Genomic DNA, 13,850 nt, shown 5'->3' on the forward strand with positions numbered 1-13,850 from the left:
CGGTTGACTGGAGGGAATGTTCAACGCCGTACTTTTAAACATAACAGTTAACGGAAAGGTATGTTGGGCACCATACTTGTAAATGTGACGGTTGACTAGTGGTTATGTTCGACACTTGTCCTTCTAAACGTAATATTTGGCGGGAGTGTTTTTTCCTCACGGCACATTTAAAGGTGACGGTTGGTGGGAGGGTATGTTCGGCACCATACATATAAATGTGACAGTTAACAAGAGGGTATTTACGCCACCCTACCTTTAAGCGAGAGGGTATGTTTGGACCCATACTTTTAAACAGAACGTTTGGTAGAAAGGTATGATGGTGACGGTATATTTGAATCATGATGGCTCGCATTAAGGTATGTCCGAAACCGTGCATGTAAACAGTCGGCAAGAGGATATCGTCGGCATCGTACTTTTACATCGCCTGTGTAAGAGGTTTTATCCTGTGGATGTCTAAGTCCCTTTAACAAGAACCACTTAGAACCTGGTCAGCATGGATCCGCTGCGGCTCTAACCAAATATCTTCTGGCAAGTTCCAAGGAATCTTTGATGACTGACGATGCCAAATGGTGTTTACCACATGAGGTAATCCCACCGCAGCTGGTAATGACAAACCGAGCCTGGCAGGCTGTCGGCTCCCCGTCCAAAAATCCAGTCAACAATGTTTACAAAGCGCCGCTGAAAGCACACCCGCAGGACAAGGCATGAACTCGTTTGACTTAGGTTACTGTCTCTTTAAGAACGTGTGCGGGTCCACGGTATGCTACCTTTGTACGAATACAATGATTTGTAAATCCTATTCAACTTATATTCGATTGAATAGACTGCAAAGACAAGATATTTCATGTTCACACTGAGAAACACATTGCAAAAAAGACATTTTTACCAGTGTGTTACATGGCCTTTCCTTTTAACAACACTCAGTAAAGGTTTGGGGACTGAGGAGACACATTTTTGAAGTGGAATTATTTCCCATACATCCACATTTCCCAAAAACAATTTAGAATGTGGACCGCAGTCCGTCTTGGATGAGCTTGAGCCCAGCGTAGCCGGCGGCGTTTCTGGGTGTTGTTGATAAATGGCTTTTCGCTTCGCATAGTAGTGTTTTACCTTGCACTTACAGATGTAGCGACCAACTGTAGTTACTTACAGTGCTTTCTCAGAAGTGTTCCTGGGCCCATGTGGTGATATCCTTTACACACCGATGTCGTTTTTTTTTTTTAATGTAGTATCCCCAGATTGATCAAAGGTTTGTGTTGTCATGGCTTACGTGCAGTAATTTTTCAAGATTCTCTCAAACTTTTGATGACAATACGGAGCGTAGATGGTGAAGTCCCTAAATTCCTTTGAAATAGCTGGTTGACAAATGTTGTTCTAAAACAATTTCCTCAGGCATTTGTTGAAAAGTGGTGACCCTCGCCCTGTCTTTGTTTGTGAACGACTGAGCATTCAATGTAAGCTGCTTTAATAGCCAATCATGGCACCCACCTGTTCCCAATTAGCCTGTTTACCTGTGGGTCGTTCCAAAATAAGTGTTTGATGAGCATTCCTCAACTTTCTCACTCTTTTTTGCCACTTGTGCCAGCTTTTTTGACACACGTCGCAGGCATTAAATTCCATATGAGCTAATATTTGCAAAATGTTTCTCAGTTTGAAGGTTAAATATCTTGTCTTTGCAGTCTATTCCATTGAATATATGTTGAAAAGGATTTGCAAATCATTGTATTATTTTTATTTACCATTTACACGACGCGACAACTTCACTGGTTGTGGGTTTGTAGAATTAAACCAGTCAAATGTACTTCTGGTTTAAGTCAACTTTTATTCTTCTTGACCGCATTTAACGGCTGCTACCGTACAAACTTTGTCTTCAGACCGAGCCGCCATCAGTCAGAGTCGCCAAGTAATAATGTGCTGATCAGCAAAAACCACCCGCAAGGCCCACATTTATCAATGATGTATAGGAAATGTGTGTTTTGTTCAATGTTCCGCCGCACGCTGCAGGCCTTCAATTGATCTTCTATTTAAAAGCAAGTGAAGGAGGAAATATGACCGAGTTAAAGGCCCAGCTGGAGGTGAAAGTCGGGAAAGTCAAATTAAATGTCACCCAAGAGTTTTCCTTCTTCGCTTTTATTCTACAAACCCCGTTTCCATACGAGTTGGGGAATTGTGTTAGATGTAAATATAAACGGAATACAATGATTTTTTAAATAATTTTCAACCCATATTTAGTTGAATATGCTACAAAGACAACATATTTGATGTTCAAACTGATAAACTTTTTATTTGTGTGCAAATAATCATTACCTTAAGAATTTGATGCCAGCAACACATGCCAAAGAAGTTGGGAAAGGTGGCAATAAATACTGATAAAGTTGAGGAATGCTCATCAAACACTTATTTGGAACATCCCACAGGTGTGCAGGCTAATTGGGAACAGGTGGGTGCCATGATTGGGTATAAAAGCAGCTTCCCAAAAAATGCTCAGTCTTTCACAAGAAAGGATGGGGCGAGGTACACCCCTTTGTCCACAACTGCGTGAGCAAATAGTCAAACAGTTTAAGAACAACCTTTCTCAAAGTGCAATTGCAGGAAATTTAGGGATTTCAACATCTACGCTCCATAATATCATCAAAAGGTTCAGAGAATCTGAAGAAATCACTCCACGTAAGCGGCATGGCCGGAAACCAACATAGAATGACCGCGACCTTCGATCCCTTGTATCAACAACCGACATCAATCTCTAAAGGATATCACCACACGGGCTCAGGAACACTTCAGAAAACCACTGTCACTAAATACAGTTGGTCGCTACATCTGTAAGTGCAAGTTACAGCTCAACAATGCAAAGCGAAAGCCATTTATCAACAACATCCAGAAACGCCTCCGGCTTCTCTGGGCCCGAGATCATCTAAGATGGACTGATGCAAAGTGGAAAAGTGTTCTGTGGTCTGACGAATCCACATTTCAAATTGGTTTTGGAAATATTCGACATTGTGTCATCCGGACCAAAGGGGAAGCGAACCATCCAGACTGTTATCGACGCAAAGTTGAAAAGCCAGCATGTGTGATGGTATGGGGGTGCATTAGTGCCCAAGGCACGGGTAACTTACACATCTGTGAAAGCACCATTAATGCTGAAAGTTACATACAGGTTTTGGAACAACATATGCTGCCATCTTTTTTATGGACGCCCCTGCTTATTTCAGCAAGACAATGCCAAGCCACATTCAGCATGTGTTACAACAGCGTGGCTTCGTAAAAAAAGAATGCGGGTACTTTCCTGGCCCGCCTGCAGTCCAGACCTGTCTCCCATGGAAAATGTGTGGCGCATTATGAAGTGTAAAATACGACAGCGTAGACCCCGGACTGTTGAACGACTGAAGCTCTACATAAAACAAGAATGGGAAAGAATTCCACTTTCAAAGCTTCAACAATTACTTTCCTCAGTTCCCAGACGTTTATTGAGTGTTGTTAAAAGAAAAGGTGATGTAACACAGTGGTGAACATGCCCTTTCCCAACTACTTTGGCACGTGTTGCAGACATGAAATTCTAATTATTATTTGCAAAAAAAAGTTTGAGTTTGAACATCAAATATGTTGTTTTTGTAGCATATTCAACTGAATATGGGTTGAAAAGGATTTGCAAATCATTGTATTCTGTTTATATTTAAATCTAACACAAATTCCCAACTCTTATGGAAACGGGGTTTGTAGTATCACAGTACTAATGAATCAAAAAACGGTACTATGTTTGAAAAGTACCAGTTCCCCATAAAAAATGTTTTTACAGGCATGATGTCATGTCTTCACATGGCTGCTTTTACGAGCAGAGGAGCATGTTCAGCAGCACACGCACACAGAGTACTTACAAGCAGACACAGTGTATAGACAGAAAAGGGAGAATGGGCGCATTTTGGTGTAAAAAGTCAAGTTAAAGGTGAAGTTATAACATTGAAACACCTTCAGGAAGAGCTGCTTTAAGACATGACTAGCTAATTAGCGGCTAACATCCATCCACAGTGTTTTAGCTACAATTCCACTCTCAAAGCTTCAACAATTAGTTTCCTCAGTTCCCAAACGTTTATTGAGTGTTGTTAAAAGAAAAGGTGATGTAACACAGTGGTGAACATGCCCTTTCCCAACTACTTTGGCACGTGTTGCAGCCATGAAATTCTAAGTTAATTATTATTTGCAAAAAAAAATAAAGTTTATGAGTTTGAACATCAAATATGTTGTCTTTGTAGCATATTCAACTGAATATGGGTTGAAAAGGATTTGCCAATCATTGTATTCTGTTTATATTTACATCTAACACAATTTCCCAACTCATATGGAAACGGGGTTTGTAAATATTTTTTCCCGTAAATACGTTTACCGTATATATTTTTTTCTATGTAGCACGTGTCGTCGCTGATAGGCCACTTTACCTGCGCCGATAACACCTGAGTGTTCGTCTCCGGCAGTCGAGTGCTTTTCCGCCTTGACGTCGGAGGCTACAAATAGATCGGCGGAGACATTCTCCGGCTTGTTTCTTGACTTCTGAAAGTAATCGCTCTCCAACTTAAACAGCAAAAATGATTTATGGCAGAGAGAGCAGGTCTAGACTACCAGAACGCACCAAGGACAAACCCGAAATGGTACTCAGAAGTGTGAGGAAATAAAATAGACCAGACATCACATTTATTATCATCAGGTCACTGTTAAATGTTGCATCCATCCATGTTTTACCGCTTATATGAGCTTGGGTCGCGGGGGCAGCAGCCTAAGCAGGGAAGCCCAGACTTCCCTCTCCCCGGTTTCTTCGTCCAGCTCTTGCCAGGAGATCCCAACATGTCCCGGGTCTTCCCCCTGGCCTCGTACCGGTCGGACGTGGCCTAAGCACCTCCCTAGGGAGGCGTTCGGGTGGCATCCTGATCAGATGCCCGAACCACCTCATCTGGCTCCTCTCCATGTGGAGGAGCAGTGGTTTTACTTTGAGCTTCTCACCCTAACTCTAAGGGAGAGAGACCCGCCACCCGGTGGAGGAACTCATTTCGGCCGCTTGTACCCGTGATCTTGTCCTTTCCGTCATAACCCAAAGCTCATGACCATAGTTGAGGATGGGAACATAGATCGACAGGTAAATTGAGAGCTTTGCCTTCCGGCTCAGCTGATCGATACAGCGTCTGCAGTACCGAAGACGCCGCACCAATCCAGCTATCGATCTCACCATCCACTCCTCCGAGGTACTTGAACTCCTCCACTGGGGCAGGGTCTCCTTCTCAACCCAAAGATGGCACTCTACCCTTTTATGGGTGAGAACCATGGATTCGGACTTGGAGGTGCTAAATCTCATCCCGAATGGTGCATTAAAAATGATATTTTATTAATAAACAATTGACCATTCATCACAATATGAACTGAATAAAACATACTGGGCAATCCCAAGTTATTTTGGATGGAATATATGTTGAGTTAAAAATGACCCCAAAGACAGAATGGCACAGTACCACGTTTTACTGAAGCTTCAGGAGACCAGTCCTTAGAACGCAACCATAGCATCAGCAAGCGAGGTATGAATCCCCACAAAAAGAGTCAGCTTATGTAAAGCGAAAACCAGAAAGGAGTACAGCTGCTTCTTCAAAAAAAACAGATAAGGAACTGGCCAAAATAGCTCTTTGAGCTTACAAACCTGAGCCCTTAAGACATTGATTGATTGAGAAGTTTATTAACATCTTCAAGAATTGAATCCCTGTAATGCTTTAAAAAGGCAATTGGATGGCACAAAAAGCCAAAAAAGCTTGTCCATCAAGACAAAACAAACAGTTTACTAGCGGACATAAGATAAAAGCAAGGAGGTCGCGAGAAGACACACTACGTGGGGAAAATACTCGCCGCTTTAAACATGACTTAGGATTAAAAAAATAACATTTAAAAATTTTAAAATATGGAGTGCCATCTCCCTGTTGGGGAGGAGAACCTGCCCCAAGTGGAGGAGTTCAAGTACCTCGGAGTCTTGTTCACGAATGGCCCAGAGCACAATACCACCATCACACTATTATGTTAGATCCACTATGGACTGGACTCTCACACTATTATGTTGGATCCACTATGGACTGGACTCTCACACTATTATGTTAGATCCACTATGGACTGGACTATCACATTATTATGTTAGATCCACTATGGACTGGACTCTCTCACTATTATGTTAGATCCACTATGGACTGGACTCTCACTATTATGTTAGATCCACTATGGACTGGACTCTCTCACTATTATGTTAGATTTACTACGGACTGGATTCTCACTATTATGTTAGATCCACTATGGACTGGACTATTACTATTGTGTTAGATCCACTATGAACTGGACTTTCACATTATTATGTTAGATCCACTATGGACTGGACTCTCACACTATTAGGTTAGATCCACTATGGACTGGACTCTCACTATTTTGTTAGATCCACTATGGACTGGACTCTCACACTATTATGTTAGATCCACTATGGACTGGACTCTCACTATTATGTTAGATCCACTATGGACTGGACTCTCACACTATTATGTCAGTTACACTATGGACTAGACTCTCACACTATTATGTTAGATCCACTATGGACTGGACTCTCACTATTATGTTAGATCCACTATGGACTGGACTCTCACTATTATGTTAGATCCACTATGGACTGGACTCACACTATTATGTTAGATCCACTATGAACTGGACTCTCACACTATTATGTTAGATCCACGATGGACTGGACTCACACACTATTATGTTAGATCCACTATGGACTGGACTCTCACTATTATGTTAGATCCACTATGGACTGGACTGTCACACTATTATGTTAGATCCACTATGGACTGGACTCTCACACTATTATGTTAGATCCACTATGGACTGGACTCTCACTATTATGTTAGATCCACTATGGACTGGACTCTCACAATATTATGCTAGATCCACTCGACGTCCCCACATCTGCGGTCCCCTCCAAGGTTTCTCATTGTCCCATTGGGTTGAGTTTTTCCTTGCCCCGATGTGGAATCTGAGTCAAGGATGTTTTTGTGGCTTGTGCAGCCCTTTGAGACACTTAAATGACTTAAAAATGCATCTAAAAACCGCCATCAATACTTAATTTACGTTCCGTAACCTGTTTAATAGCCAAGCTGTGGCGATATTGTTATTGTAAGAGTGATCACCGTAAGGTATCAGCCAAGAGGTAAGCTAGCTTCTACGTCAGCACCTTTTGAGATGGTAATGCACACCACAACGCGGTGGTAGGACACCAATATGTACTGACTGAAAAACATGAACTACAAGTTTGTATCATTTTGTGGTGTCTGTGAAGTATTATTTTATAATTTTGTTTGCACACAGCTAGCTCGACAGCATGTATGGCGTGCTACGTATATCATGATCAATATTTTATCGACTTACTCAAAGGACAAGTTGTCTGTTTGGTCCAGCTGGCCGAGGATGTTTTTTCCTGTTTATTTTGGGTAAGCACTCCATTTATTTAAGCATAGCTTTGCTCCAAGTTCCACATTTACACCATGAAGTCACACCAGCAGCTTCCAACGTCTCCCACCTTCCTTTGTGCTCATCCTCTGTATATTCAGCTTCAAAAATATAAGGTTGTGAATCTTCATTTGTTCAAAAATAGCCGTCTTCGTCTTCTATGACCAGATCTGCCTTGATTGGAAAACACTCGCGTTTGTTTCCGGGAGTAGGAACACACATTTGTTGATAGAAGTCTGTAGTGCGCTGCTATAGAAACGTAAATAAATACAGATGTACAGTATCAGACAAGGCAATACTCTACGTTCACGGTCTAGAAAGGTGAGGTGGACCCAAATGAATGGTAGCAACGACAAATCAACAGGGGTCTGCTCAAAAAGGTTTGTTTCAAAATACTCGAGTTACTCTGTATCCGAAAATATGAAACGTAAAGTTACATAGTTCGAAACAAACAAAACAAAGGGAAAATACTTGAGCGTGAACGGAGTGTAACCCGTCTGGTTCAGTCCCGGTTTTACTGTTCCGCCTGGGACACTAACCTGGGTCGTTCGAGCGACCGCCCGGTAACTAGCACTGCTCTTGAGGTTTACCAATGTAGACCAGCTAGCCTCCCTAACACGACCTGGGAGAGGAACTCCCCACACAGGACTTGTGACGACTGGACGAAGACTAGAGAGCAGAGTGAGAACTGAATACAGACAACTAGACCACTGAATAGATCTGGACTGGACACAAGAGGAAGAGGAGAGTTGATGGGAGGACATTAGGGTCCGGGCAAGACAAAGACGCAACTCAGGACAAACGAAAAACAGATCACAACAAAATATTATGTAGTACCGGCCTCAAATATGTTTTTGTATCGCTTTGGAGAGTTAAATATGGTTTTGTTGTTGTTTTGTTGGTAAACAAATGCAAAGTGTCAGGTTCAAACACTGATGACATATATTACACTGACAAGAAGCAAGGAATTAAACAGAGACAAAATTCAATTTAGCTCGTTGAGGAGAAACGTTTGGGCTGTACTCTTTGTACAGTCGTCCACCACGCTCTGACAAGAGGACTGCACTCCTCAGTAGAAGCATTTAAGTCTCACCTTAAAACTCATTTGTATACTCTAGCCTTTAAATAGACTCCCTTTTCAGACCAGTTGATCTGCCGTTTCTTTTCTTTTTCTCCTATGTCCCACTCTCCCTTGTGGAGGGGGTCCGGTCCGATCCGGTGGCCATGTACTGCTCGCCTGTGTATCGGCTGGGGACATCTCTGCGCTGCTGATCCGCCTCCGCTTGGGATGGTTTCCTGCTGGCTCCGCTGTGAACGGGACTCTCGCTGCTGTGTTGGATCCGCTTTGGACTGGACTCTCGCGACTGTGTTGGATCCATTGTGGATTGAACTTTCACAGTATCATGTTAGACCCGCTCGACATCCATCGACATCCATTGCTTTCCTCCTCTCCAAGGTTCTCATAGTCATCATTGTCACCGACGTCCCACTGGGTCATTTTTGTCACCGATGTCCCACTGGGTGTGAGTTTTCCTTGCCCTTATGTGGGCCTACCGAGGATGTCGTAGTGGTTTGTGCAGCCCTTTGAGACACTAGTGATTTGGGGCTATATAAGTAATCATTGATTGATTGATTGATTGATAGTACCAGCCTCAAATATGTTTTTTGGATCGCTTTGGAGAGTTAAATATGGTTTTGTCGTTGTTTTGTTGGTAAACAAATGCAAAGTGTCAGGTTCAAACACTGATGACATTTATTACACTGACAAGAAGCAAGGAATTAAACAGAGACAAAATTCAATTTAGCTCGTTGAGGAGAAACTTTTGGTCTGTACTCTTTGTACAGTCGTCCACCACGCTCTGACAAGAGGACTGCACTCCTCAGTAGAAGCATTTAAGTCTCACCTTAAAACTCATTTGTATACTCTAGCCTTTAAATAGACTCCCTTTTTAGACCAGTTGATCTGCCGTTTCTTTTCTTTTTCTCCTATGTCCCACTCTCCCTTGTGGAGGGGGTCCGGTCCATGTACTGCTCGCCTGTGTATCGGCTGGGGACATCTCTGCGCTGCTGATCCGCCTCCGCTTGGGATGGTTTCCTGCTGGCTCCGCTGTGAACGGGACTCTCGCTGCTGTGTTGGATCCGCTTTGGACTGGACTCTCGCGACTGTGTTGGATCCATTATGGATTGAACTTTCACAGTATCGTGTTAGACCCGCTCGACATCCATTGCTTTCCTCCTCTCCAAGGTTCTCATAGTCATCATTGTCACCGACGCCCCACTGGGTGTGAGTTTTCCTTGCCCTTATGTGGGCCTACCGAGGATGTCGTGGTGGTTTGTGCAGCCCTTTGAGACACTAGTGATTTAGGGCTATATAAGTAAACATTGATTGATTGATTTTATTCAGACTTTCCTGATTACATGGCATGAGCTGGTTCTAAAGGGAGGTGGGTCGTAAACAGCCGTCGCCTTTGCTCACAAAACAGTTCAAAGAAAAGATGCCTGGAGCTTGCGTCAGGTCCTGCTTCCTCTCCGCTTTGTGGATCTCGGGTCAAGACAAGATCTTCCTGTGGATTACAATAGATCAAAAAAGCCGAACCCCTTCCGTCTCCTCCTATCAAGGTTCTATCGTACACAGTGGAGTTCTACAAGCCTTTTGCTTGGTAAGATCAAAGACAGCTTTTGTCCTCTCGCCGGAAACTCATGGAAACACAAAGTTTTGTGATAACGTGGATACAATAATTCTGACACAAAGTATCCCGGAGGTCTTTCCGGCTTCTAATTCTGCAAGGAGCAAACAACTGCTGCTGGGATCAAAGTAGAATTTGAATGTTTACGAATCTAACTGAAGGAAGGGTTTTCATTTTTGTTGAGATCTCAAGTACTGTAACAAACACACAACACGTGGACAGCATCCAAAGACATCTGCCATGTTTAATGATCTCTTTCTCGTCTCTCTCTTCAATCAGATCACAAGTGCCCACGCCTCAAAGTCCGAGATCGTGAAGTCTGGGAGTCCTAAGTCTAACGTCAAGCACATGTGGACCGAAGGCAGTAAGGACATGTCCATCAGTCGGCTGCTGTTACAGACTCTGCACGGCAAGGAGAACAACACAGCTTTGGACTTTCGCTACGACACTCCGGAGCCTTATTCGGAGCAGGACCTGTGGGACTGGCTGAGGAATTCCACAGACCTGCAGGATTCGCGCCCCAGGGCTAAACGGCGGCCCATGGTCAAGACCGGGAAGTTCAAGAAGATGTTCGGCTGGGGGGACTTCCACTCTAACATCAAGACGGTGAAACTCAACCTGCTGATCACTGGTAAGATTGTGGATCACGGCAACGGGACATTCAGCGTCTACTTCCGCCACAACTCCACGGGCCAGGGCAACGTGTCCGTCAGCCTGGTCCCTCCCACCAAGATAGTGGAGTTCGACGTGGCGGCGCAGCAGTCCGTCATCGATGCCAAGGACTCCAAGTCCTTCAATTGCCGCATCGAGTACGAGAAGGTGGAGAAGGGCGCCAAGAACACGCTCTGCAACTTTGACCCGTCCAAGACCTGCTACCAGGAGCAAACTCAGAGCCACGTCTCCTGGCTCTGCTCAAAACCTTTCAAAGTCATCTGCATCTTCATCTCCTTCTACAGCACCGACTACAAACTGGTGCAGAAGGTGTGTCCGGACTACAACTACCACAGCGACACTCCGTACTTCCCGTCCGGCTGACGTTTGCTCACGTGCAGTAGACCAGCACCAACCAGGGCTTAAACCCCAACACCCAGAAATGTCTACGTTCCGTCCGCTGAAGTCTCAAACATCGCGGTATCAAACCTTCCTATTGGTATCCTATTCCAACGTTTACATCGTGGCAGGGAGGACCTTTTGTTGTGATGTTGAATCGGTAAAAATAACTACTTTTCTTTCTCAGATCGTGTTTTAACCCTGTCGACTTTTCATTTATTGGTATTTTTTAGCGTCTTAGTAGTATTCCTCTCTACGTTTTTCATGTTTGGTCGCAACTTTTTTGCAACTCTTACCCCAGATATCCACTGAATGAGTAACGGCAGCTAAGCCCGGTCGGGCGATCCCCTCCGCCCTTCCGTTGTGGGGCCGTCCTGCGGCAAAATAGCACGGACTTTTTTACGAGATCTTGAGAATCCGCGCGTCATACTTGCCAACCCTCCCGAAATTCAGCGCCTCTCCCGGAAACCTCCCGGGACAAATTTTCTCCCGAAAATCTCCCGAAATTCAGTCGGAGCTGGAGGCCACGCCCCCTCCAACTCTATGCGGACAGAGCCGTTTTCCCACAATATAAACAGCGTGTCTTCCCAATGACGGCGTAACTGTAGAATGATCAAGGGCGAGTTCTTAAGTTTCTTATGTGGGTTAATTGTTAGGCAGTTTCATTAACGTCCTCCCAGCGCGGTAACAACACACAACAACAGCAGTCACGTTTTCGTCTAGCGTAAAGCAGTTCGTCTGCCGTAAACAGCAATGTGGTGACACTCTTAAACAGGACAATACTGCCATCTACTGTACATGCTTTTTTGACAATAGCATCTACGGCTTTTAGAGAGTGCAGTGCACAACTGCGCACACAACAAGGAGACGAAGCAGAAGAACGAGGAAGACACAGCATGTTCAGCATGGTTATACAAATAGTTACAGAGAATAGGAACTTGAAACGGGACTGAAAGTCAACTATTTGTTTTATATATATATATATATATATATATATATATATATATATATATATATATATATATATATATATATATATATATATATATATATGTATATGTATATATATATGTATATGTATATGTATATATATATGTATATGTATATGTATATATATATGTATATATATATGTATATATATATATATATGTATATATATATGTATATAAATATATGTGTATATATATATGTATATATATGTGTATATATAAAAAAGTGATTTACCAAGCACTCTCCGGCTTTCCCGGACCCCGGATCAGCTTGTGTTTGACAACAAGCCCCCGTATCCCCATATAGCTGCCCGGGATGTGCCTGTATATGATTTTTTTTTTTATTTAGACCACCAGAATCTGCATGTCCTCATCCGTTTTGGGTTAACGTCTACAAACATTCGACTAGATGACGTTTCAAAGTGTAAAATACGATCCGCCTTGAAAACAGGAGTATTTTATTCTGAAAATAAATGGGACGTTTTATTTTGCGGACTTCCTGTCCAATGCAAGCTGATTTGAGCTAACTTGAACGGGCGAGCGGCAAATATAGAACTCTGCAAATATTCAGCGTAGGAATCCAAACTGAAAACCATCCATCCATCTATTTTCTACCGCTTGCTCCTTTCGAAGGCGGGCTACACCCCGGACAAGTCGCCGCCTCATCGCAGGGAAACTGAACACTTTGGCTTGAATAAAACCGGAAGAACGCCGTCACACATCCAGTGGAACTCCGGGGTTAAGATGGATTAATGCAGGCTTGTTGACCATTTTGGATTGTGGTGAATAGGCTGTGAAGATGAATGCTAGTTTGTGAGCTGCTGTGTTAGGTCGCTGGGAGCACATGCACTTCAGCTGAGTTGCACTGAAAACACTGACTCAGCATTGGACTCTGGAAGAACCTCAAATGCTGTCAGGATGCAGACTTCTACTGCCAGCATCACAAAATACTCAGCTGCTTGTCCAGCTGGTTTCCTGGCTCTTGCCTATATTCGATTTTTCAATTAGCAGATAGTTTTGGAGGAGTGTGTGTATATATATGTATATATATATATATATATATATATATATATATATATATATATATATATATATATATATATATATATATATATATATATATATTTATATATATATATATATATGTATATATGTATATGTATATATATGTATAATATATATGTATATATGTCTATATATATATATATATATATATACATACATATATATATATATGCGTGTATGTTTATATGTATGCATGTATGTATGTATATACATATATATAAATAAACATATATGTATGTATATGTATGTGTGTATATATATGTATATGTATATATATATGTATATATGTCTATATATATGCGTGTGTATATATATATATATATATATATATATATGCGTGTATGTTTATATGTATGCATGTATGTATGTATATACATATATATAAATAAACATATATGTATGTATTTGTGTATATATACATATAAATGTGTATGTATATAGAGAAATACACATAAATGTATGTTTGTATGTGTGTGTATATATATATATATATATACATATATGTTTATAAGTATACATGTATATATATGTTTATATGTATGCA

The 13,850-nt window shown here is 42.2% G+C and overlaps 1 protein-coding gene across 2 annotated transcripts in view; it reads left to right on the top strand.

The window, feature by feature from the left end:
- Nucleotides 1-12,208, top strand: part of LOC133539496 (neurexophilin-1) — an 84,721-nt gene extending 72,513 nt beyond the window's left edge. For both annotated transcript variants that reach the window (XM_061881483.1, XM_061881484.1), the window contains exon 2: nucleotides 10,482-12,208. In XM_061881483.1, coding sequence (XP_061737467.1) covers nucleotides 10,482-11,237 — 756 coding nt within the window. In that variant the 3' untranslated portion in view covers nucleotides 11,238-12,208. The remainder of the gene's footprint in view (nucleotides 1-10,481) is intronic.
- The last annotated feature ends 1,642 nt before the right edge of the window (nucleotides 12,209-13,850 follow it).

The sequence above is a fragment of the Nerophis ophidion genome, linkage group LG21, assembly GCF_033978795.1.
Source record: "Nerophis ophidion isolate RoL-2023_Sa linkage group LG21, RoL_Noph_v1.0, whole genome shotgun sequence".
Taxonomy (NCBI): Eukaryota; Metazoa; Chordata; class Actinopteri; order Syngnathiformes; family Syngnathidae; genus Nerophis; species Nerophis ophidion.